Source organism: Paroedura picta, chromosome 4 (assembly GCF_049243985.1).
Source record: "Paroedura picta isolate Pp20150507F chromosome 4, Ppicta_v3.0, whole genome shotgun sequence".
NCBI classification, from domain to species: domain Eukaryota; kingdom Metazoa; phylum Chordata; class Lepidosauria; order Squamata; family Gekkonidae; genus Paroedura; species Paroedura picta.
In genome coordinates this window covers 36522710-36547664 of record NC_135372.1, presented here as the reverse complement: position 1 = coordinate 36547664, position 24955 = coordinate 36522710, and the positions used below count along the sequence as shown (strand labels likewise).

The 24955-nt window shown below is 45.4% G+C and overlaps 1 protein-coding gene across 9 annotated transcripts in view; it reads right to left on the bottom strand.

Moving 5' to 3' along the window:
• The window catches only part of LOC143835180 (ADAMTS-like protein 2), a 37095-nt gene that overhangs the window by 6084 nt on the left and 6056 nt on the right, over positions 1 to 24955 (bottom strand). For 4 of the 9 annotated variants that reach the window (XM_077332424.1, XM_077332423.1, XM_077332422.1 and 1 more), the window contains exons 3-15: positions 18911 to 18986; positions 16526 to 16628; positions 14867 to 15012; positions 12248 to 12371; positions 11544 to 11624; positions 10206 to 10381; positions 9025 to 9445; positions 8212 to 8635; positions 6100 to 6206; positions 5434 to 5560; positions 3178 to 3391; positions 1566 to 1721; positions 464 to 634 (exon numbers count right to left, since the gene is read on the bottom strand). In XM_077332424.1, the coding sequence (XP_077188539.1) occupies positions 464 to 634; positions 1566 to 1721; positions 3178 to 3391; positions 5434 to 5560; positions 6100 to 6206; positions 8212 to 8635; positions 9025 to 9445; positions 10206 to 10381; positions 11544 to 11624; positions 12248 to 12371; positions 14867 to 15012; positions 16526 to 16628; positions 18911 to 18986 (2326 nt within the window). Of the gene's footprint in view, positions 1 to 463; positions 635 to 1565; positions 1722 to 3177; positions 3392 to 5433; positions 5561 to 6099; positions 6207 to 8211; positions 8636 to 9024; positions 9446 to 10205; positions 10382 to 11543; positions 11625 to 12247; positions 12372 to 14866; positions 15013 to 16525; positions 16629 to 18910; positions 18987 to 24955 lie in introns of those variants that run through there. The other 5 variants (XM_077332429.1, XM_077332428.1, XM_077332426.1 and 2 more) reach the window with 2 other exon arrangements.

Genomic DNA, 24955 nt, shown 5'->3' with positions numbered 1-24955 from the left:
CCCCCTGCACGGACCACGGAGGTCTGGCAACCCTACAGAAAACAGACGTGGGAAAGTAGAATTTAAAGTGCTACAAGGGAAGATCACAGCATGTGTGTATGTGGGCAAGTGAGGCTTCAGCCTCCCGCCGCACTCTTTTTCCGATTCTTAACGATCCGAGGGATGTTATTTGCTCCATTGTGGGGTTATGTATGCAGAAAGTAAGTCAGCTCAAGGGAAGCTAAGACTCATTTTGTAAAAATGTAATGTTTCAGATGCAAGGACCCTGGTGCTGAGGCATGGTTTATTTCCCTGGCACTGTTTAAGACAAGAGTATGGATCAGGAGCAAAGGAGGACAAAGTATTAAAAGCAGCTTAGGAGAGCCAAGAAACAAACCCACTGTGAGTCTTGGCGGGGTTTTATTATTGCTGAGAGCAGGAAGCTTGAGATTTCAGCTAAGGAACACGAATGGCGTGGACTTACCTGATCCCATTCTTGCTCAACCCAATGTGCGGGGCAGTTCTTGTCTCCACAGGGATAAATCGCTAGAGGCCTGGTGTCAGGATCGCACTGGGAGTCCGAAATCACCTTCCCCTCCAAATTGCGGCACGTGATGAAGCGGTTCATCCGCCCTTCGCCACACGAACCGGAGCACTTGGGAGAAGCAAAGAGGCCTTTTAAGGTAACAACGGTTAAGCGGCAGTCTCTAATTTGAGAGCAGAATGTGTTGTGGGCCTACAGGAATACCCTGCAGCTACTTGGAATCTGGGTCCGAAGGCAGAGTATGGCTCCGTAAAATCCTGTGTGTGAGGAGTTTACCTCCAGGCGTCAGAATTTTAGGCTGATTTCTGAAAAGATATGGGCAGAATCTATTCCAGACACAGTGGGTTTTCTGATTATGCTTACCCAAGACTGCAACAGAGAGAATATGGGAACTTAACATACCAGATTTTAGATAGTTTTATGAGTTTAGAAGTAGGTATGAGCCAGCCTGGTGTAAAGGTTAAGAATGGCAGCCTCTAATCTGGAGGTTTAATTCCCCACTCCTCCACATAGAATCGTAGAATCATAGAGTTGGAAGGGGCCATACAGGCCATCTGGTCCAACCCCCTGCTCAACGCAGGATCAGCCCTAAGCATCCTAAAGCATCCAAGAAAAGTGTGTATCCAACCTTTGCTTGAAGACTGCCAGTGAGGGGGAGCTCACCAACTCCTTAGGCAGCCTATTCCACTGCTGAACTACTCTGACTGTGAAAAACTTTTTCCTGATATCTAGCCTAGATCGTTGTACTTGAAGTTTAAACCCATTACTGCGTGTCCTCTCCTCTGCAGCCAACATGCAGCCAGCTGGGTGACCTTGGGTCAGTCTCAGTTCTCTCAGAGCTCTTTCACCCCCGTCTACCCCACAGGGTGTCTTTTATGAGGAGAGGAAGAGAGGAGAGAAAATTGTAAACCGATTTGTGACTCCTTCGGGTGGTAAAAAGGAGGGTACAAAAAACAGTTTTTCTTCCATAAAGACGAATTTGTAACCTCCTCTGCCCCGCTCCCCCTGCCAATCCGGAACACAGCAAAGCATGTGGACTCACTGGTCCCCAGTCAGAAGCAGTCCAGTGACGGTCACAGGGAGGTCCGGAGCATTCCTTCTCGCTGACAGGCCTCAGGGACTCATTGCACAGATGTGGCTCTACTGAGCAGCGCACCTCCCTCTTCATGGTCCCCGAGAAGCCACACCGAGCAGAACACTGTGGAGTCAGAAACAGGAAAAAAAAGGAGCAACAGGGGAGGGAAAGAACAGAAAAATCACAAGGAGTGAGGAAGGAATATTGACTGGCAGCCAAGCAAGGGATGCTCAGAGATGGGTTGTCCTTGCCTGCCTCTGCGCCATGACCCCTAGTGTTCCTTAGAGGAACTACCACCCAAATCTTTACAGGTCTCCCATCTGGACGCAAGCCAGGTTCAGCCCTGCTTAGCTTCTGAGATCTGACTTGCCTGGCCTATCCAGGCCAGGGCACCTAACAGCAACCCCAGGTTCAACCTCCTTGGATAAGGGGAGAAGTGGGTCTCATTCTCTCAGCCAGCCATAGATTCCAGGCCTCTAACCCATGGGGGAAATAAAACCTTGGAAGGATGGCCAGGATTTCACGTGATTCAGAAAAATGGGAAGATGAGCACACCTGTCTTTGATTCCTTGTAAGTAGGGGAGTAATACAGCTGAGCTAGTTCAGGAGGGACTGCTGAATTAGACTAGTGCAGGTTATCTGGCCCCTCTGAACACTGGATCCAACCAGCGATCTGTACAACTGTACTGAATGCACCACAAAGACCTCATTTAGTTGGTTAAGCTAGAAATTGCCGAGGGAGGCTGTGAATTTGATGACAGGAGGGAAATGAGAGCCTGCTTTTCCAATGCAGTGGCAGTTACCGAAATATGAATAGTAAATTTTCTAATATCCATAACAGCACGAAGTTAACACTGTTATTATTTAATTTATTAACTTATTATTAACTTTTTATTAACTAAGTTAACATTATTAACAAAACCACCAAATATAGAAAACCCCTTTTAATGCAGCGTCATGGTCTACAAGAAGGTCGGCTTTCAAACTGATACGCATTGAACCAATGTCACCAATTCGAATACATAGTTACCAAGTGGCTTAAACAAAACAAACAAACACAAATTACTATGTAGCAAAATAACAACATAGTAACCAGACAAAACGTGTTCATAAGTGATAATTGTAGATAAAATAGCATTTTGGTGAGATTATTTATTTCTTATTTTTAGCTCCCAAGTGGAACTTGGGGATCCTCCAGTATTACAGTTTAACTCCAGACTACAGCTATCAGTTCCTGTGGGGGAAATGGCCACTTTGAAGGGGGGACTCTATGGCTCTGAATCCCACTGAGGTCCCAGTCCTCCCCAGGCTCCACCCCCAAATCTCCAGGGGTTTCCCAGCCTGGATTTGGCAACTGTGTCCCTTATCACCTGCTGGTGGCTAGGGGGAACCCGGCAACCTTAGACACTCCTCAGATTTCTGTGTGTGAAATGGGCGTGAAGGGAGGGTTAAACATAAGCCTGGTTGTGACAAAATTCAGTTCCCCCCTCCCACAATGTGGCAGCGACTTACCTCACCATTTCCCCATCCCCATAGTGTGACTTGTTCTTTCCCCAAATGCCAATGAAGAACCACATACCTCAGACCACTCTGACAGCTCCCACTGTGGCCCGCAGGGTTTGTTCACGCACGATTTCCTTTCCATGGGCCTGGCCAGCCCAGTTGACTCACACAGATCATCGTAAACAGAGCTATCGAAACCTGGTGCCAGCATCTTCCAGCAGCGCACCGTTCGGTACTGGTAGCCTTCTCCGCAAGTCCTGGAACACTCGCTCCACCGGCTGGTCTCCCACCTCCACGTAGGAGGGGAGCAAGAGAGAGGAAGACAAATCACGGCTTAGTTTGAGAGAACCTGAAGGATGGAGCAAGGGAATTACATTCTGAGAGCCTGCTTGGTGTAGTGCAGGTGTGGGCAAACTGTGTCCCTCCAGATGTCCATGGACTACAATTCCCACGAGCCCCTGCCAGCGATAGCTGGCAGGGGCTCCTGGGAATTGTAGCCCATGGACATCTGGAGGGACACAGTTTGCCCACACCTAGTGTGGTGGATAAAAGCGGCAGCTTCTAATCTGGAGAAACAGCTTTGATTTCCCATTTCTTCCCATGCAGCCAGCTGGGTGACCTTGGGCCAGTCACAGTTCTCTCAGAACCACCTACCTCACAGGAAAAGGTGTTTGTAACCTGCTTTGGCTCCTTAAGGTAGGGAAAAATGGTGTATAACACCCCTCTGGCTCTTCTTCTTATCCAAGATGAGCTATGGGCCAGCATCTTAATGGGGAAGAGGGGATTCTATACTATTCACATTCAAATTTACCTCCCATGTTGGATTTATTCCCCGTCCTCCCCTGGAGGCTCAAAGCAGCTTACAGAAAGGTTTGAAATGATTACCTAGTGGCTCAGGATGGTGTACGACAGCAGTGCAAAGCAGCAGAACATAAAATAACAGAACATAAAATTAAACATCAATAAAACCTTGAAACATTAAAATTATTAACATAAATGAAATCAAGTATTAATTTAGGTTTTAAAAACCTGAAACTGATCATTTAAATAATTTGGGGTATATCAATAAAATTTAATTAATTAATTAAGCAATACACTTGTTTCAAAACTTATAGCCTCCTCTTCACGAGGAACTTTAGATGGTTATTAAACTGAGGGCCATGTGGAATTCGTAAGAGAGTTGTCTAATTGGTGGACTTTCAAGCAGGGAGGCCAGCATATTCTTGGTGTCATTCCTAGGCCTCACAGGCCTGGAGCAACAGCTGTGTCTTCATGCAGGCCTCAACCATAGGCCTGTGGAACAGCTTTGTTTTCATGCAGGCCTCAACCATAGTCCTGGAGGAACAACTCTGTCTTCTTGCAGGCCCAGCGGAACTGGTTGAGGTCGCACAGAGCCCTGATCTAGGCTTGTGTGATTCGGACGCTTTGGTGGCCGTTCCCTCCGGGTGCAGCCAGCGCCGCGCCACGGGGGGGGGGGGAGGGCGGAGCCGGCAGTGGTGTGACAGCGGGCGCAACCACGCAGGTACAGAATTCCGCGCCTGCGTGGTTGCGCCCGCTGTCTCACGCTGCTGCTGGCACCGCCCTCCCACCCCCGCGGCACGGCGCTGGCTGCACCCGGAGGGAACGGCCGCCGAAGCGTCTGAATCGCACAGCCCTACCCTGATCTCATTAGTAGAGCATTCCACCAGGCCTTTAGTTGTCTCCTTTCAAATTCAATGATGATGATGTTATCCATTCAGTTGTGTCCAACCCCCGACAATTCTATAGGAAAGTTTTCACCATGCGCTTCTGTCCATGACTGCTTCTTTTAGTTGGTTCATGGTCATCCCTGTATCGGCTTTGATTGCATCGATCCAGCGGATCTTTTGGCAGCCACGTTTCCTTTTGCCGCTGACCATGCCGAGCATTAATGATTTTCCTAGCGAGTTTGATCGCATGATGTGTCCAAAGTGAGCTTTAGCTGTAGTATCTTGCCTTCTAATGACATAGTTGGTTTGCTCCTCTCTACAACTATCTTGTTGGTCATTCAATAGAGACCTTCTAAAAAATCTCACAAACCTTTCCAGTTCTCCTAACTGTTCGTAACCCTTCTGTCAAAGACTAACCCACTTAACAAGGTAGTTGTGAGGATAAAATGGAGGAGAGGAGAAGCCAACTCCTGGATATGACAAAAATATACTTAAACAGCAAATACTAAAGGGACATAAAAAGTTATAACACAGCAACTATCTTTTGTAGTCTCAAGCAGTAGTCCTGATATTAAAATATTAAAACAAAACAAGCACAAAACAATTTTTGGATTATGACCTGGCAGCTGGCTAATGCCACCTACCTGGGCTGACAATCCCGGCCTGTGCAGAACTCATGAGTGGGTTCTGGCCGGGTCAGGGCATCACAGTATGCCTCTTCCACTTCGACCCCATCATAGCGGATGCACAGGGCATAGGAGGTACTGATCCCTAAGAAGACACCAAAAAGCATTTCCTTTCAGTCAGAAAGTGTCCCACGCCCATGAGCAGGCCTTCAAACCTTATTCAACTGGCAGCTGCTTGGACTGTTCCGAAGAAGAAACAAAAGTACAAGTACTTAACGGTAAAGGTAAAGGCATCCCCTGTGCAAGCACCGAGTCATGTCTGACCCTTGGGGTGACGCCCTCTAGCGTTTTCATGGCAGACTCAATACGGGGTGTTTTGCCATTCCCTTCCCCAGTCATTACTGTTTACCCCCCAGCAAGCTGGGTACTCATTTTACCGACCTCGGAAGGATGGAAGGCTGAGTCAACCTTGAGCCGGCTGCTGGGATCGAAGTACTTACCCTTTACTATAAAAAGGCAACCTGTGTTGCTGATGGCTCACCTCTTAAACCAGTGGCTGTTGGGAGCGGGCATGGTTTAAATATACAGGGAAGAAACATGCTGGTTTATACCAGAGTCTGCCAGGCCAGTGCCCTATTTTTGAGGCCACCCGTTCCCACCAATATGCCATCCTGGCAAAATTACCCGAGGTGCACGTGGAGCTGCAAGGAGCATAGGCCGACACTTTCCAGCGATACATGTCAGCCAGGCTGATGTCATCGTGGCCAAGGGGGTTCAGCTCAAAGTCATTGCTGCAAATGACAAAGAGCACGCGTGAACTCATGAATGAACAATCGGAGGTAGCCATTCCTGGTTACTTAGGGAAGATAGGGAGGATTCTCTGGTGTTACTATATTATTCCCCAATGTCCTACAGCAGCCTTTCTCAACCTTTTTACGGCTGACAAACCCTGGAACATTCTTCAGGCTTTGAGAAACCCGAGAAGTGGTGGGATTGTGCAGAATATGGTTGGGAAGCAGAGTTGTGGACACCCAACTGGGGCCCCTCCCCTTCCCAACCCCTCTAGGCCCATCATTGGCCATTGGGGTCAACATGAACCTATGTGGTAATTTCACCCAATACATGTTTAACAATTTAAAAAAATATATGAAAAATTAATTAACTTCCACCTTTAAATTGTATTATATTAAATGACCATATTATTTTGGTCTTTTATGTATTAACTTCATATAACTTGGTCTGAACGACTGTAATAAAGTTTGAATTAACTTCCATCCATTTGGGAAAACGCCCTGAGCCGTATGGGAGGATGGTATAAAAATCTGATAAATAAATAAAAATAAAATAAATAAACCTTTCCAGGGCCTTCAAGAAGCCCCAGGGTTTCACGAGACCCTGGTTGAGAAAGCTTGACTTAGAATGTGACTTAGAAAAAGTCAGGTGCTTAGTGAATCTTAGCAAAGGGATGCTCTAGACCAGCATTCATTTACTTAGCACACGGCATGTGTTCAGTGTAACCAGGAGATCCTAGAATAGTCTGGCAGCCAGACAAGAGACCCCTGGAGGTGGTTTGACATTGCCTGCCTCTGTATCATCACCATTGTTTCCCAACCAGTGGGATGGGATGCAAAAATGGGTCACAAAGACCCTCTTTAATGGCTGCCCCTTCCTTTTCCATTCTTTCTAATTTAGGAACCAAGATCTAACCTGGAAACAGAACGTTCCATGTCCTACATTAGTCACGATTGTTTCTTCACTCCACATACTTGTTGAGCAAGGAAAAAGCATCCTGAAGGCTACTTGAATGGGTTTCTTAGAAACATGGGGGGTGGGATTAGAGGGAATAGTGAAGAAGGAGAGAGGTGGTCAAAGGCTGCAATATAAGCTCTATATGCAAAGTGTGTGTTATGTTGTAATGATGCTTGCTTGAGGTTCATAGTAGGGACAACGGCACCTTTTGTGCGATGTTTGTTGTTTTCTCAAAAGCATCTGGTCAGCCACTATAGAAAATGGGATGCTGCACTAGATATTTGCCAGTAGCACCAAAAAAACTTGGATCCATCTCAGGAGGGTCACCACCCCAATTAAATTTGGATTTGTGGTCAACATATCAAAAAAGTTGGGAACCGCTGCTTTAGATCACTAATTCTCATTCGGTGGGCTGAGATACAATAGGTTCCCGCAAGAAATAAATAGGTCCCTGGAGAAGTTTTATACTCTGAAGAATAAATGTATGTACAGTGCTTTAAAGAAAAGGGAAACAACCTGCCTGAAACATGGAAGAGGGGAATTCCTGAATTCAGTTTACTGGCATGTCTGCCTATTTATTTATTATTTGGATTTATATGAATGCCCCTCCCAGCAACCTGGCTCAGGGCAGTTAACAACATAGTGATTAAATAACGTAGTGATTAAAATAGCATTAAAAGAACAAAGCAGTTAAGACAGATTAAAACATCTCACTCAATTCCACTGCCACATCAATATCTGAATCCACTGTAGATGTTTCTCCTTTATCCCAAAGGAGGGCTTGTTGCAGGAAGAGGCCAATGGTGTTATTGGCCCCAACCAAATGCTTGGAGGAAGAGCTTCATCTTGCAGGCCCTTTGAACCTGAGCCAACTCTTGAAAAGCCCATAGATCTTCCAGGAGCTCGTTCCACCAGTTCATGCAAACTAGGAAGCTGAGAGGAAGCTTGTCTTCCAGAGTGACAGGAGACCAACTGCAAAATCTACCCGCCCCCTAGAACAACATGACATTATTACATTATTCTCTACAGAGTGAATTCCTATCTTACCTTTCAGTGCCAGGGGACTGCAGAGGTTCTGGCAGCTGTTTATTCCCAAAGCCAGTCTGAAGGCTGGACTTGGAACCAGGTTTGGAAGATGTCACCAGCACGGTGTCATTTGTTGCCTCATCCACTGCATATGCCTCAGCATTTGTGCTCCCTAGAAAGTTCCCGCTTGCTGGCCGTTTCCGCAGCCCTTCTGGCCATTCCACTAAAGGGTCGTTCCAAAACCCCACGGTTGAATTCTTCCTTCCCAGCTTGACAACTAGGTAGTGCAATTCCCTGCAAAAAGCAGCATTTTGTGGGTCCCGAAGACACAGTTTCTTGAAAAGACGTAGCCTGGAGGGCCCGATCCTGCCTGTCTCTAGGAGATCAGGCCTGGCTGCATCGTGAGGGACGGCTGTGCTGATTGTGATCTGGTTGAGTCTGAGGGCTAAAAGAAAACAGTGAGCCAGAGATATCCTGGAAAGGATTCCATCACTAACCACTCTCAGTTGATCACTTAAAGCTTTTTACCCCCAAAGAAGGTGTAGAATTAAGAATCATTTGACAACATATATTTACAAAGCTATTCATACAGGACTGAAGGTATTGGCAAATCTAGCATCGTAATCACTAACTCTGTAGCAGACCTTAGAGTGTGGATCAAAAAATCTACCCAATGGGGCCAGGGACAGACGAGGAAGGTTTTTCTTCAAAGCTGAAGGAAAGCCCCTGCTTTGCAGAAAAATCTGAAATCTTAAAAAAAATACATTGGGGCGTTTAAGAAAAACACAGAAGCAGCAGCTGTAGGAAAATAAATCAGCAAGAAAATATATTCACCCAAATCAGTTTCACTGCCTCTCCCTGCTTCTTCAGCTTCATCGGCTCCGTTAGTGTGGTAGACTCGTTGGACTTGGAAGCTAAAACTTTCCCCCTCCTCCCCCTGTTTCCAGCCCCAGCCTCTGCCTGGTGCCGTGGAGTTGCTTGGAAAGAAGTTCTGGCGACTGAAGGTCATGCCGCCATCTTCTTCCCCTTGTGGGAAACGTTCCCCAAGATCATCCGGTGCAAGAGAGAGCCAAGTGGCATTGAAATCTTGGGAAATGGATGGGATTGCGTCTCGGTGGCTGTGGCTGGGCTCTGGTAGATGAAGGTAAAGAGGCATTTTGATGGCCGGAGGGACAGTCTGAAGAGCTGGTGACCGTGTCCGTGGCACTGTGTAGTCGTATGTCACGTAGGGCATTTTCCCATTAAAGTTATAGTACTGGGTATAACAAGGAAAGAAAAGCAACATCTCCTTAGTGTGCTGGAACTAATACGTCAACATCAGACGCCATTGGGTCAGGATCCAGCTTTACCCCAACTGCACTAAGAGTCCTCCAATAAGACTTCTCTGAAGATGCCACTCCATCCCCATCCAAAGCTGTTTGCTTACATGCACGTAAGAAGAGCCCTGCTGGATCAGAATGATGGTCCATCTGGTCAAGTATGTCTCACTGTGGCCAATCAGTTTGTCTGAAGGGCCAACAACAGGGGACAGAGGCCGAGACCTTCCTCTGATGTCACCTCCTGACTCTGGGATTGAGCCTTAGAACCTCTGAGCATGGAGGTCCCCTCAGTCACCAAGGCTAGTAGCCAATTATAGAGCTATCCTCCAGGAATCTATCTAATCACCTGATAGGAGAGCTTTGAAAGGGGATTGATAGAAATCCTTATTAAGGATGGCACAATCCAAGAATGACTTTGGAGGCACAAGGTGACCCCTCCTGGACTGCTGTGTTTTTTGTTAGATCTGCTGGACCACTCTGCTGAGGCGGAAACTCAATGACTGGTCAAGCAACCAACCAAGTCTGGGATTTCATCAACTTCAATCCACTGGAAGCCAATGTGATTTGGGGACTCTACCTCAATCCTAGGTTAGGGATCAAATAATCAGATCCTCTTGGATCTTTACGGCAGATTTGAGTCGCACAAACTGGGGACAAGCAACAAAAGGATCAGATCGTACAGACTCTCTTACCTACCATAGCATTCAGAGACTGATTGGTGGGTCCCTGGGCAATAATATACTCCAGGCCGTCCGAGTGGAGGTTGGGAGGCCGGCGGTATTTGAACACGGTGCCAGCTACCCTGAAGTTCTGTGGGTTATCGATGGCAGAGTTCCCATTGAAGAAGAAGTGCCCAGATTCATCGGCTAGTGCTGGAAAGGAGAAAGAAGAGGACTCTGGATGATCCCTGTTGGCATCTTTGATTTCTTAGCCTTGGTTCTTCAGTGTGATATTGGACTCTCTCTGCTCTGGTTACTCTCTGGTGATTGACCCCTAGCTTGTTTATGGCCATGGCCTTGGATGTTCCTTTACTGAAGCCCAGGCTTCAGTAAAACCTGCACCCAACAGTAGTTCCTGCTCAAGCCTTTCCTTCCAATGCAACACGGTGCTGTGGTCACAGCATGCCTGACTGTGCCAGGCAGCGCACACCATTTTCCTGACCTGATACAGGCTTAAGAACTACTATTTGCCTCACTGGGAACATGTAATGTATCAGTGGGGTATATTCTAGGATTTTTGTTATTATTAAAATGCTGCACAGCTTGTGATGCCATTGCCCTGACCCAGGTGGCCTAGGCTAGCTGAATCTAGTTAGACCTCAGAAGCTAAGTAGGCTCGACCCTGGTTAGTATTTGGATGGGTCATGAGCAAAGAACACCAGAGTTGCTATGCAGAGGAAGATGCTGGCAAACCAGCTCTCTGGTCTCTTGACTTTGTAAGTCAGCTCTGTTTTGATGGCATTTTGCAGACACATAATTGCAATCACCCCAGGGAACATATAAGCGGGTTACATTCCTAGTACAGATCGACCAAGCTTCACAAATATTTGCCTAATACACACATTTTCCCCTGCACCAAAGGTGGCTCAACTAGACATTACTATTTCTGCCACTACTTTTTTTCTCTTTTGGCAAATTTAGCTGCCGGGGTTGCTTTACCAAAGAACAGGGAGAGAAGTCTTAATCCTTTCCTCATCTGCCATTTTCTTACTAGAGAATGTGTTTGAATTGAAAAATGGACATAGTAAAAAAGTTTTGTTAATCATTGGCTAAAATGCGCACCTTCAAAGGTAGTTAATCTGTTGTGTTTAAGAACTCCAGATTTCTGAGTCCCATAACTGCAATACCTTAAGCTTCTCTGATGTCCCTGAAGAGAAACAGGTGATATTTTCTCTGCATGGACCGATCCAGAGATAAGAGTGCAATTTTTGTGAATGCTCCTTAAGACGCTCACCCTATCACTAACACGTAAAGCCCTCTCCTTTCTGCTGCGGGGATAAATTTGCCCGAGGGAGTATTGTTTTCCACCGCTTACCCAAGATGTTTTCAGTTTTTCTTCGCTCGATTATGAGAATGTCTGTAGCACCAGCTGGGATGTTAGTGATAAATACATACCCTGAGAAAAAGTATTTTGAAAAAGTCAGAAAACTGAAGTCAGATGGGTACATACATCTGCAATCTGGTTACAGTTTATTTATTATTTACAGTTTATTTCAATTTATTTATTTAAGTTCTAGATTGGTGTGTTTGTAAACACAAAACAGTCAGATTACAAATACAAGCACATCTATATCTATATACTACAGAAAAGTGGCAGACAAGGAAAGGATTAACTGCGCATACACACAGAAGCATGCATCACCCCCTGTGATTTGAAACACATGCACATGCTTAACCTTTTCCTTGCTTGCCACTTTTCTCTAGTACACATTTCCCTTATGCGAAATGATGGTCGGAGTTTTATTTGCATGCATACTGGCACAGTTCTAGCTCAATTCAACCCTGTGACTTCCCTACACAAACACAGCAGGTGGACCTTCATCCTTAAACCTTCAAGCCAGGCAGTAGGGCTCAGCCTTCGCTGCTGTTTCTGTTCGAGGGTTTGGGAGAGAGAAAGGAGATCTGGAGACAGTTCTGCCTGCAGCCCAAGGTGACTTGCTTGCAATGGGACTGGTTAGAAACCAGCAGGTCACACCAAGACACAAGAGGAAATTACTCAATGCTGTTAGCAGAGTGTACCTAACTGTGAGATCCCTTTCCGGAAACTGCCTGAGACTCGGTAGCAAGTGCTACCATCTCCTCCGCACACTCGGCACCGATCCATCGTCTGGGAAGAATACAGGCTGCCGTCGCATCCTATTGGCTGGGAAAGGAAAGAAGAAGAGCTGTTTCTTTGGTACCCTGCTTTTACTACCCAAAGAGTCTCAAAGCAGATTACAATCACCTTCCTCTCCCCACAACAGACACCCTGTGAGGGAGGAGAGGCTGAGGGAGATCTGAGAGAACTGTGACTGGCCCAAGATCACCCAGCTGGCTGCATGTTGAGGAGTGGGGAATCAAACCTAATTCTCCAGATTAGAGGCTTCCATTCTTAACCCCCATCCCAAGCTAGCTTTCAAGCAATACAATTGATTTCCAGAGATCAACAGAAAGGAGGCAAACTTAAGTGTTTGAAGTTCAGAGTTTCCCTAGGAACTGAATCAACAAACGCTCCTCAAATTCCAATTCAAAATCCATGTCTTTCTTGAAGTTTCTGGACCTTAATGTCTCCGCTCCTCCTTCTCAATTGAAACTAAGTCTAAATATATATACCTTCTTTCCTTGTAACTCTTTATCTCTCTTTACTCTCCTGCCCGCAGTCAACACTGAGGGCCTTACCAGGCACCATAGATCAGGGGTGACTAAAGTGTGGCTCTCCAGATGTTCATGGACTACAATTACCATGAGCCCCTGCCAGTGTGTCCTACTATAGACTATAAACTCCTTAGGGCAAGCTGAAAAATTATGTTCTTATCTATAACATGACAACATGCTGATCATTCTAAAGCCTCCTAAAAGAGCCCCCCCCCCCCCCCCGCACACAATGTGGTTTTGAAATGTTTGGTGCACTGGCTGAAACATGTCCCTCCGCTTCGCAGGCAAAGCTGCCTCTGGAGGTAGGGGGGAGCATTTAAAGAGAACAGTCAGCTCCCTACAAAGCTGGCTATGACAGCTGCACCACTCAATCCCGTTAAATTCCTCCTCAAGATGGAGAGGAATTTAAAGGGATCGGGCAGCTTGGCTGTCATTCTCAGCTGGTAGGTGGCCGCTTGCCCCCTTTAAATCACCCCACACCTTTGCAGGCAGTGGGGAATATGTCCACCAGTGATAAGAAGTCATGACTGATAAATGGAACTTCTAAATACTAGATGCCAGGGAAATTAAACAGCGAGGGAGAGCTGCCCTTTGTGCCCTGCTGTTGGGCTTTCTGGAAAACTCTAACTGGTCACAGACTGAAGAAGAGTTGGTTTTTATACCCTACTTTTTTGTACCCTAAGACAGGGGTAGTCAACCTGTGGTCCTCCAGATGTCTCATGAGCCCCTGCCAGCATTTGCTGGCATGGACATCTGGAGGACCACAGGTTGACTACACCTGCCCTAAGAAATCTTCAAGTTGTTTAAAATCTCCTTCCTTTCCCCTCCCCACTCCACATCTTGTGAGGTCGGTGGGGCTGAGAGAGTTCTGAGAGAGCAGTGACTGGTCCAAGGTCACCCAACAGGTGTCACATGGAGGAGTAGGACTGGGACCTGTTTCTCCAGATCAGAGTCCACCGCTTTTAACCACTATACAGCACTGGCTAAACCAAAAGTTACCCTGTGAGGTAGACGGGACTGAAAGAGTTCTGAAAGGACTGTGACTGGCCCAAGGTCATTGAACAGACTTCATGTCGAAGAGTGGGGAATCAAAGTCAGTTCTCCAGATCAGAGTCTGCTGCTCCTAACCACTATACCATTCTGGGATGATGGATTTGAATAGACTTTTCGTCTAAGGCAGCAAGGCTAGCCTGATTTCCTTAGCTATGCTGCAACATTGGCCAGGGGTTTGTGACACAGTGGTTAGCATGCACAACTAGGCTCTGGGTTCAAATCCCACTCTGCCATGAAAGCTTGTGAGTGACTTTAGACACTCTTCACCCAAACTACCTCATAGGGTCGTTATTTTGAGGATAAAATGCAAGAGGGGAGAATAATGTAAGCGGATTTGGTCTCTATTGGGGAGAAAGGCAGAGGTATTAACATTACATTTTGTCAAGTTTCCTTTGCCCCAGTGTTAATGGCACCCTAGGATCATTGGAGACTAAAGTCAAAACTGCTGCTGGTCAAACTAGAAAGGAAAAATGAATCTGTCCAATGGCTTAATCAAACTTTAAGTGTCTCTGTTATCTTTTTATTATTATAATTTCCACCTGGACTATGCCAAAACTGTCTCTAAATTATTTTTCCGTTTTAATTCTTTCGTCAGTGGCAAAAATTAGTCCTCCACAAAGTGGTATTAATAAATTCAATATATTCACTCAGTGTGCCCTGTCATATTGTTAATCTACTTGAGATAAAATTAGGGGGAAAAAGCTCTCATGGTGTGGAGAGTCAAGGCTGTAAGACTCTTAAATTTTGATTAAGCTATTGAACAAATTCTTTTTTCCTTTGTTGTGTTTTTGGGATTGTCCACTTTCGGCCAAAGTGTGGCTCTCCAGATGTCCATGGACTACAATTACCATGAGCCCCTGCCAGCACAGGGGTGGCCAAACTGTGGCTCTCCAGATGTCCATGTCCCCTGTACTAGAGCCACTTAAGTAGGCCTTGGTCCCTTTGTGTTACCTCACACTTCCCAGTAATGCAGACCCCTTGGTGAGTCCTGTCTTTGCAAGATGTGCCATCCTGGGCCCGAGCCATGAGCTGTCTCTCTCCGCTCCTGGTGGTGCACTGGAGATCACAAGGCTTGTTGGAGATGCTGGTGTAATCATCTGTGGCAGAACACATGAGAAACTGAGGCAGGGAAGTCGTTAGTCGTAAAGGGACATGAGACCAGAGTCCCTCTCCCCTGCGGAATCAAGGGATTCTAGTGGATTCTGCTGGACTCACGTGCAAACAGGTAGGAAATGGTTTAGTAATATCCCTCCATTCAAAGAAGAATATCCCACTTGACATATCTTATTGATGGCAGAAGAGGGACACACATAATACACTCGTGGGCTTAAGATATATACAACATCTGTTTTTGAATGTGAATAACTTTGGCAACAATATGGTATAACATACTTGTTGAAGATATATCATGAAAGAGTCTTTAGTATCCTGGTAGTCCTATTGTGATTCTATGAGACTTTCTAAGCAGATAATTCAATATCAACTCCCCTCCCTCTCCTCTACTTTTCAGACAAAGTCGCTTGCGGAATTCCTGGCGTCCTGTGGTTGGCGCCCAGGAAGGGAGCCCAAAAAGAATATGATCTCACAGGATCCACCCTCCAAAGCTGACATTTCCTCCAGGAGAACTGATCCCTGCAGTCTGCAGATCCATGATGATTCTGGGAGAACTCCAGGCCCTACCTTGGAATTGGTAACCCAGATGGCAAAAAATTTAACCTATATGTGCTTAAGGAAAATGGGCTGCAGCAGTTTACAGCCCTTTCTCAAGTATTGGGGATATTACCAGTTTTGCTAGTAGCAAACCAATGCATTTATATAAATACACCTTCTGATATGCAGTTATACAATATGTCCCATGTGTGATTAAGGGACTGGAAGAAAGGATGACTATCTGAATAATAATAGTAACTTTATTTTTATAGCCCACCCTTCCCGGATGAATTAACCTCCTCAGGAATAAAGGCCTCCTCACGGGGTGGCCAGGTTGCCTGCTTTGGCGGACAATTCCCAACCTCTGCATTAGTCCCTTGCTACCACTAAACAGGATATCAGGGGAGAAATGTGGACAGCAAAATGACATCCCATGATGCCATGTCAACACTGTCAGCTGTGCTACTAGCAGTGATGTCACCGTGTCGTAGGTCCCTCTAAGATTCCCCTGAATATGATATTTGCCACATTGTTTCCGGAAAATTCTAGAGCATCCCTCAGCACAGTGACGTCACTTCCAGTTATCCAGTGAACACTTTTATGGTTACTGACGGGGTGAGCAGCTTGGGGGGGGGGGTGCGCCGTCACTTTTGCCACTCCTCCTGAAGGTGCCTGCCAATTTATATACAATCATGAACAATGGATCTTCACGCCATTAGTCGGTTTTGGTTTAATTTCTGTGAAATAACACTGGCATAATTTTATAGTTGGGGGTCACCACAATATGAGGCACTGTATTAAAGGGTCACGGTGTTAGAAAACTTGAGAACCACTGGTTTAGGTGAAGCTACGGCAGAGTGGCTTGTCTACAATTGTTTAACATTAATCTCCCAAGGCTTTGGAAGCCCTGCCTTATCCCTCGATCTACAGCTTCTGCTGACCCGTTCTGCAAGGGCGAACCTGGGTAAAGTGGCATCCAGTGGTAGTGGTGCTTTCCAAAGGCCTTGGCGTTGAAGCTGGCACACTGATGCTGCTTGAAACTGGCAGCGTTGGCAGGGCAATGCTGGAAAGAAAAGAAAGTTAAACTTGCCCTCTGGTTTCCTTTCTTCTTCCCTGGGGCTGTTCTCTCCCTCCCTTTCCCTCTCTCAGCCTAACTACATCACAAAGTCATTGTGAGGATTAAGAGGGCTGGGGGAACACACGCAGTGCTGGGGAGGCTTCAGAAAGGAAATGAATGAAAAGATTTGCATTTCTGAAGTGAGGGTTAAGCAGGGACCGTGCTTCTTTGAGGTGCACCAATTCTGAGAAGCAAAGCAGCGGGTTGGGAAATGGGGTAGAAATTTACAATGCCACCGAAAACTGTGCAGAATGGCCCTCTGGAAGGGTGGAAGCCACTCTTGAGAGATGTGGGGCCCCAGTTCTGATGAAAATTGTGGCACAGTGGGAGTGGGAAAGTTCACAGTCCCCAGCATGATGAAACGCTCTACCTAACATGATCAGGGCCCTGAGGGACCTTAACCAGTTCTGCAGGGCCTGTAAGACATAACTGTTCCGCCAGGCCTACGGTTGAGGCCTAGAAATACCATTAAGGCCTCCCTGTTTGAAAGTCCTCCCCGTGGACTTTATATGCCCCACTCAGTTTAGTAACCTCATAAGTTCCTCATAAAAAGCAGGTGGCTGTAGGTTTTGTACCAATCCGATTCGTTATTAATTAAAAACTAATAATTTTAGAATTTTAAAATGTAATATTTAATTTCACTATTTATTTTTTTAAAACCTTCTGTAAGCCACCCTGGGGCTCCGGGGAAGGGAAAGGTATAATTCAATACTAATTAAATAAGTCTTCCCATTGCTACTTTCCTGACTGAATTATATATTTATTTTCAGATTTATACATCGCCCTTTCGCAAGGGCTCGGGGCAGCTTACTATATATCTATATCACAAAACTGTTGTTAAAACATTTAAACGTTAAAATCAAATTCACCTTAAAATTCAAAGGGGCCCACTGCCGCTCTCTCGTGGGAGGAAGGGGGAATAAAGCGCTATGGTATTATTCTGAGTGGTACAGGGGTTATTGTTGTCTACGTAGGCAACGTTTTGAACTTAATATTATTATCTGCCCCACACTGTCCAGCCATGCATTAGCCACAGGGATCCTTGGCTCTAAAGCAGGCAACCAGGGTTTTGTGAAATCGTGGGGTTCCTTGCCAGCCCTGGGTTTCCCGAATGGGTGGGAGTTTTAAAATATTTTTTAAATTTGCTAAACATTTATCAGGTGAAATGACCATATGTGGTCACGTGGACCCACCCACCCCTCCCAAAATGGCCAATGATGGGCCTGGAGGGGATGGGGTGAAGCCCAGGGTGGGATTGTACACAGCGATGCTTCCCAACCATATTCTGCACAATTGTATGGTTGGGAAGCATAGCCGTGTACATGCCCACCCAGGGCCCTACCCCTTCCCACCCCTTACAGGCCCACCATTGGTTGATTTGGGGGGGAGGGAGTGTGAAAGGTTGATAAATGTTCAACAAATTAAAAAAATGTATATTAAAAATTAACTCCCACCCATTCAGGATCCCTTCCAGGGTTGTCAAGAAACCACAGGGTTTCACAAAACGCTGGCTGAGAAAGGCTGCCTTACAGCCAAGGATCTCTGTGGGTAGTGCATGTCTGAACGGTGTGGGCTAGAGAATAAAATTAAGTTTTAAAAGTTTTAAAAGTTTTCAGAAATAACAGGCTGGCTCATATTTCCTTGCACCGAATGAGGGAAATATGGAAAATTATATTTCTCTGGAAAAGGATATTCTAAGGATATTTATTTTTGTCTAGAGGAAACCACTCCTTCTATTGCGGTGCCTTCCTGTTACGCTGATGCCAAGGAGCATAGATGCAAGTAGCATCTCTGGGTTATTGCCTAGCAGCACCCACTACATATCGTCAAAGCCCAAATAGACAAATGCTGCTTTACCTTTACAGTGGATAGCCACTGTCTGGTCACTATGTAGATCAAAAAATCTGTGCAGTGGGACCTGCCATTGCTAAAATTCACATTCTACAGAGGGCAGACAGAAAAAAAGCTTAACTTAAAACAAAATAATCTGGGGATTTTAAAAAATCCAAAAAGTTATGCCAGTGCAAGCGATTGGGGTTGAGGGCAGGAGTGGGCACAGAGTTCAGGTAGCACTTATAAGCTGGCATTAGAAGGAGAGAAATGGTAGCTGGAGGCATGCATTGAAGTGCCCTCTGTCTTGGACTGCAATAATCAACCACTACTTGAACTCTGTTTTACTTCCTGCTTGAAACCACATAATTCTTTCAAGGTGTGAGCCCAAATCTTACCTGTTGTTGGCACAACTGGTAGTGTTTGGACTGGCCCAGGCACATGGTACTGTTGGTCCCCTGAGATACCTGCAGCCTAAAGGCACAGAAGGTTAAAGGGAAAGAAGAACATGTTTACGGAAGACTGAGAATTTGGTCTTACAGGGCCCCCAACGCCCCCTTTCTATAGACAGCATGAAGACCCATGTCAACATCCTGGAATAACTAGTTGCCCTTCTCTATGATCTCTCCAGTGGTACCACACATAAAAACATTCCTTTCCAAAACAGGATTAGATGTAGGCAGTGTTTTTTACATCCGGTCTTCATCCGCATCTGAACTCACATGGCCTAAGCCCTGACAACTTCAGAGCAGCCTTGGGGATGAGCTGTGGCTCAGTGGTAGAACTTCTACTTGGCATGCAGAAGGTCACAGGTTCAATCCCTGGTATGTTCAGTTGAAATGGCCAGTTAGTAGGTGACATGAAAGACCTCTGCTTGAGACCATGAAGAGTAGATAATACTAGCTGTGAGGGACCAATGGGCTGATCCAGGGTGTTCGTAATCCTGATAAATAACTGTGCCTCTGAACATGTACAAAGTATCTCTCCTTCAGCAATAAAGAAAATCCCATGCACTGGGGATTAAAACTCCCAAATACTCCCTGCCAACTCTGGTGTAGTGGTTAAGAGCGGCAGTCTCTAATCCGGTGAACCAGGCTTGATTCCCTGCTCCTCCACATGCAGCTAGCTGGGTGACCTTGGGCTAGTCACAGTCCTGTCAGAGCTATTCTCACAGAGCAGTTTGGTCAGGGCTCTCTCAGCTTCACCTCCCTCACAGAGTGCCTGTTGTGAGGAGAGGAAGGGAAGGTGATTGTAAGCTCCTATGAGATTCCTTTGGGTAGTGAAAGGCAAGGTATGAAAACCAACTCTTCTTCTTCTTCCCTTTAAGACACATAGCATATGCTAGAGTCCAAAGGGGCTCAGCTTTCCAACACAACAAACATGAAGGGGCTTCTGACCTGCTTTGAGGAGACTCTATATCAGCGGTTTTCTGGGGGTCAGGACCCCTTTGGAGGTCAAACAGCCCTTTCACAGGGGTTGTGGCAGAGTGAGCAGCTTGGCCGTGGTGGTGGTGGTGGTGGGGGCTCCACCACAGTTGCCGTTCCTCCTGAAGGCATCTGCCAATTTATAACCAATTTATATACAATCATGAACAATGGATCTTCACGCCATTGGTCGGTTTCGGTTTAATTTCTGTGAAAGAACAACTTGTATAATTTTATGGTTGGGGATCGCCACAACATGAGGAACTGTATTAAAGGGTCGCGGCATTAGGTAGGTTCAGAACCCCTATACGAATATATACTTAAGGGCAGGGGTAGTCAAACTGCGGCCCTCCAGATGTCCATGGACTACAATTCCCATGAGCCCCTGCCAGCATTTGGTGGCAGGGGCTCATGGGAATTGTAGTCCATGGACATCTGGAGGGCCGCAGTTTGACTACCCCTGCTTAAGGGGATCTGAAGGCTGAATGGCTCAGTCCTGAAGGACAGGGAGATATGCATGCACATATTTCATATTTAAAAGATTTATCTCCTGCGCTTTCCAGAAACGAATTTTGTGCCTTTGAAATGGGAGGAGGGGGCATGCGCTTGCTAGGCTTTTGATAGACAAACCTTTAACTCCTCCTGCCACAATGCTTCATTTATTTCATGCGCATATACATTATCCTTAAAAAAAAAAGGATAAGAGTTCCGGAACTGTAAGCCGTAGATCCTTTAAAAAGCAAGAGAAAGAGAGACACTCCTGTGCGTGTGCGTCTTGAATGGCACGGTTCATTTCCAAGTGTGTTTGAGAATCGCGGCCATCTCCAGACGGAAGGCACCGCGGCATATCCGGACCGTAATTATGCAGCCAGCCAGCCCACATGAAAGGCAAAGGAGATTTTGCCTCCCCCCATTCCTTCTGACGGAAGGAAAGAGGAAAGGAAGGGGGGCTCATTCAAGCTTCCTCTGCTCAGAAGTGCATTCATGCAGAATAGAAAGAAGTTTTTGGGACACGGAGCGTGTGTGTGTGTGTGTGTGCGTAGGATAAGCACGGAGAGCTCTCGGATGCCAGCTCTCATTAGCTGGGCAAGATCTGTAGCGGCAGGTTAAGAGGTGCCTCTCCAGGGGTCGCATTCAGCTCTTTGGAGCGGAGGTGAGGCCTTCCAAATGGCCCTTGAGGGCCAAGCAGAGGGGAACTGGAGTGGGTGGGCTGAGGATGAGAGAATTCGTGGGAACGAAATCCAAATTCCCTGATGTCGTAATGCAGTCAAGGAAGGAACTCAGGATGTTAGCTGCTGTACCTCTCAGGGGGATGAATAATGAAGCCAGTGGGGACCGAGGAATACAGTGATGTCAAAAACAGTAGGCATGCCGATCAAGAATGAAGAGGCAATTAGGCTGGAAAACAGCAGAGAGAAGGGTGACCGAGCCAGAATTTCTAACACTTGGATTTTTTCCCCTTGATTTTCCTGCAATGGTAACAGCAGCTTTGCTTCTTTGTTTAGCATTCTCCTCTCTGTTCATCTTCCTCAGCTGAGGGGTTTAATCAGCAAAGGAATATCCTGATTAGGGAGACTGCAGTAGTCTAGCCATACACATTCAACAGATTCTGACTAGAAGGAGAAGAGTTGGTTCTTATATGCCGCTTTTCTCTACCTGAAGGAGTCTCCAAGCGGCTTTGAGTCACCTTCCCTTTCCTCTCCCCACAACAGACACCCCGGGATGGAGGTGAGGCTGAGAAACCCCTGGTATTACAGCTCGGTCAGAACTGTTTTATCAGGGCTGTGGTGAGCCCAAGGTAACCCATTTGGTTGCATGTGGAGGAGGAGTGGGGAATCAAACCCAGATCACCAGATTAGAAGTCCACACTCCTAACCGCTACACCAAGCTGCCTAAAGGAGCTTTGACTCCCAAAAACTAAAAACCAATAAATCTCTAAGCTGCTACTGAACACGTATCTAGCTTTCTCCTCGCCGGAAAGAATCTGAAAAGAAAATGGGACTGTTCAAAAAACCTTTCATTTTTTTTAAGGCTATTCTTCCTTTTCTGAAGCTGGTGAACTGTCTACTGCTACTCCACTTGGGTTAAGTGGGAAGCCTTCTCCTGCAGCAGGGGTCACCCACCTTGGTGATCCTCTGCAAATTTTGTGAATTATCAGAAAAGATACTGGGCACCAATACAAAATGGCCACCATGAGAGTGAGGCTGAGCACAACGTGGCTATTGTACAGGCCATGCTAGCCTTTAGCTGTCGTGGGACTACAAGGAGAAGCTACAAGCCATAGATAGGAAAACCTATGGCTATGGCCAAGCAAAGGGCACATACTTATGACATAACTTCCCAGAAACTTTGATAGTTAATCAGTTGACTGAGAACAATCCAAAATTCCTGTTTTATTCTGTTCTCTTCAGGACTCCAAGAAGCAACAAGAAGCACCTAGGCAGGTGCAGCGGAGCAATCCTTGCTGTGGGGAGAGGGCTCCTAGGTATAGAAAAAGTATTTGTGCTTAGATCAGCCAAGTGGGCAGGATATAGTCCAGTTCATGGAATATATTTTTATTCTGATATTCTGGAACCTCATCATGACATTTCCAAGAGTTATCACAGATGTGTTGGATATTTTAACTCTCCATGCAAGAGGGATCTGGGAGGGAAAGGATTAAGAAAATTCTCTCCTTCAGGGACACTTGGTCGTTGCACGGGCCTTCTCCTCAGTTAGATGAGCTTCTTTGGACCTTGCTTGCCATCTGTGTTTCATCTTATTTAGGACCTCTCTTCTTTTGCTTCTTACCTGGGCTTGGAGCTGTAGCCAGTTAACCTCTTTGAAGTTAATCTGTTCATAATAAGTTAAATGTTAATGTCATGTAATATGTGCCTCTATTTTTGTAAGTAAAATTTCTCTCTCTTGTTACCATTGGAGTTAGATAATCTTTGTCAGTTGTCTGACCAACATTTCCCCCTTAACTGGGAAACATGGAGGATTGGAATACTGCGTAACGTTTCTGTGCTTTCAAGTCAAATGATTTTTTTAAAACATTTAACCCAAGAGGTTATGGATCCAGAATCTATCAGAAGCTTAGATGTAAGCTTAATGTTTGAAAAGGACTCAAAAGTCTTTGACTAATAGATCCCTAGTTATGTTTTTTAGCTTTAAAAAATTTCTCCATCATTGGAATTCTAGAGGAAGAAAACCAACAGAGAAAGGCAAAGACTCTTGGACAATCAAAAATGGGATTGTAAGGATCGTTATTATGGGATCAATGGATGACAGTGAGACTTCCATATGTGAAAATTCCCAGAGAGAAAAAGAAATGCTTAAGAGGACAGAAGAGTCTTTTGGGCTTACTAATATTAAATCACAAGGAGTAGGGATTAGAAAACTTTGCAAAACAAGGTTACATAACAGAGAAAATTGCGAAAAATATATATCTGAACTGAGACAGGCATTTGAAAATCTAGCAATCTGTAGCTTTAATCTAACTGATGAACAAATGGCAAATTTTATGCTTGGGACTCTGGGGGGAAATTTTCCTGTGTTTGTGAGTATGCAGAGTCCAAGCCAAAAGAAATATGTGAAAACTTTCTATCAGGCAGTATAAAAGAATTGAGGGAGGAATAGTCAAAATGACTTACTGAATTTGAATCACTGAATGCCTCAAGTTATGTTTCTAGAAAGAACTTGAAATAATAAGTCCCAACTAAGAGAGAGGGAGAAAAAATTGCTTTAATTGCAACAAAAGGACTCATTTTGCAAAGGATTGTAGAGAGCCACCAGCTAACAATAGTTTTTCTAAGACACACAGGTACAGCATACAAGCTACGAACAAACTGAAAGGCGATTTTAAAAATCAAAAGCATGATGGTCCTAATGCAACATACAAAGGAAACTGTTTTTTACTAATTGATCAGAAAAGCATTATTTATAATGATGATGATGCTGAATCAGAATCAAAAGTAAGTGGCTAATAGTCACAGCACATACGGCAAAGATTTCTTTGATGAACTTAATGAAAAGGAGAAAAGAGAAACAAAAAGAGCTAATGATGCATGCATAAAGATTCAAGATATAGGTACTCGCACTTTGCTCTGGTTCGGCCTCACTTGGAGTACTGTGTTCAGTTTTGGGTACCCCAGTTGAGGAGGGATGTTGATAAACTGGAACGTTTCCAGAGGAGGGCAACAAAGATGGTGAGGGGTTTGGAGACCAAGGCGTATGAGGAAAGGTTGGGGGAGCTTGGTCTGTTTAGCCTGGAAAGGAGACGACTGAGAGGGGATCTGATAACCATCTTCAAGTATTTAAAAGGCTGCTATATAGAGAATGGAGCAGAGTTGTTCTCTCTTGCCCCAGAGGGACAGACCAGAACCAATTGAATGAAATTAATTCAAAAGAAATTCCATCTAAACATCCTGTTTAGAAGTTCCTGACAGAGCGGTTTCTCAGTGAAACAGGCTTCCTCCGGAGGTGGTGGGTTCTCCATCTTTGGAAATTTTAAAACAGAGGCTAGATAGCCATCTGACGGACAAGCTGATTCTATGAAGACAAAGGGGTGGCAGGTTACAGTAGATGACCGACTGGGATGTGAGTGTCCTGCATACTGCAGGGGGTTGGACTAGATGACCCATGAGGTCCCTTCCAACTCTATTATTCTATGATTCTATTCTATGATTCTATGCTGTAGCACAATTCACAAACATTTCCTAAATAAAGTTGGAGATATTTTGTACGCACTTAAACCAAGATATAATTTATTGACTGTGTTTGCATTAGACAACAAAGGCTTTGACACATGTTTTGGAAATAAGAAATTTATTATCAGTAAAGGCGCTGTTGTAGGCGCACACAGTATCAAAAAAACCCTATATGAATTCAGTCTTGCAGGTGAACAGGTACATCTGGCACATCAAAGGAAAAACGAGGAGAGCCTGGAACTGTGGCACAGATGCCAAGAACATCATAACCTAAAGATAATCCTAGACCTTCAGAACAAGAACCTTTTCAAAGACATTAAGGTAAAGCCAT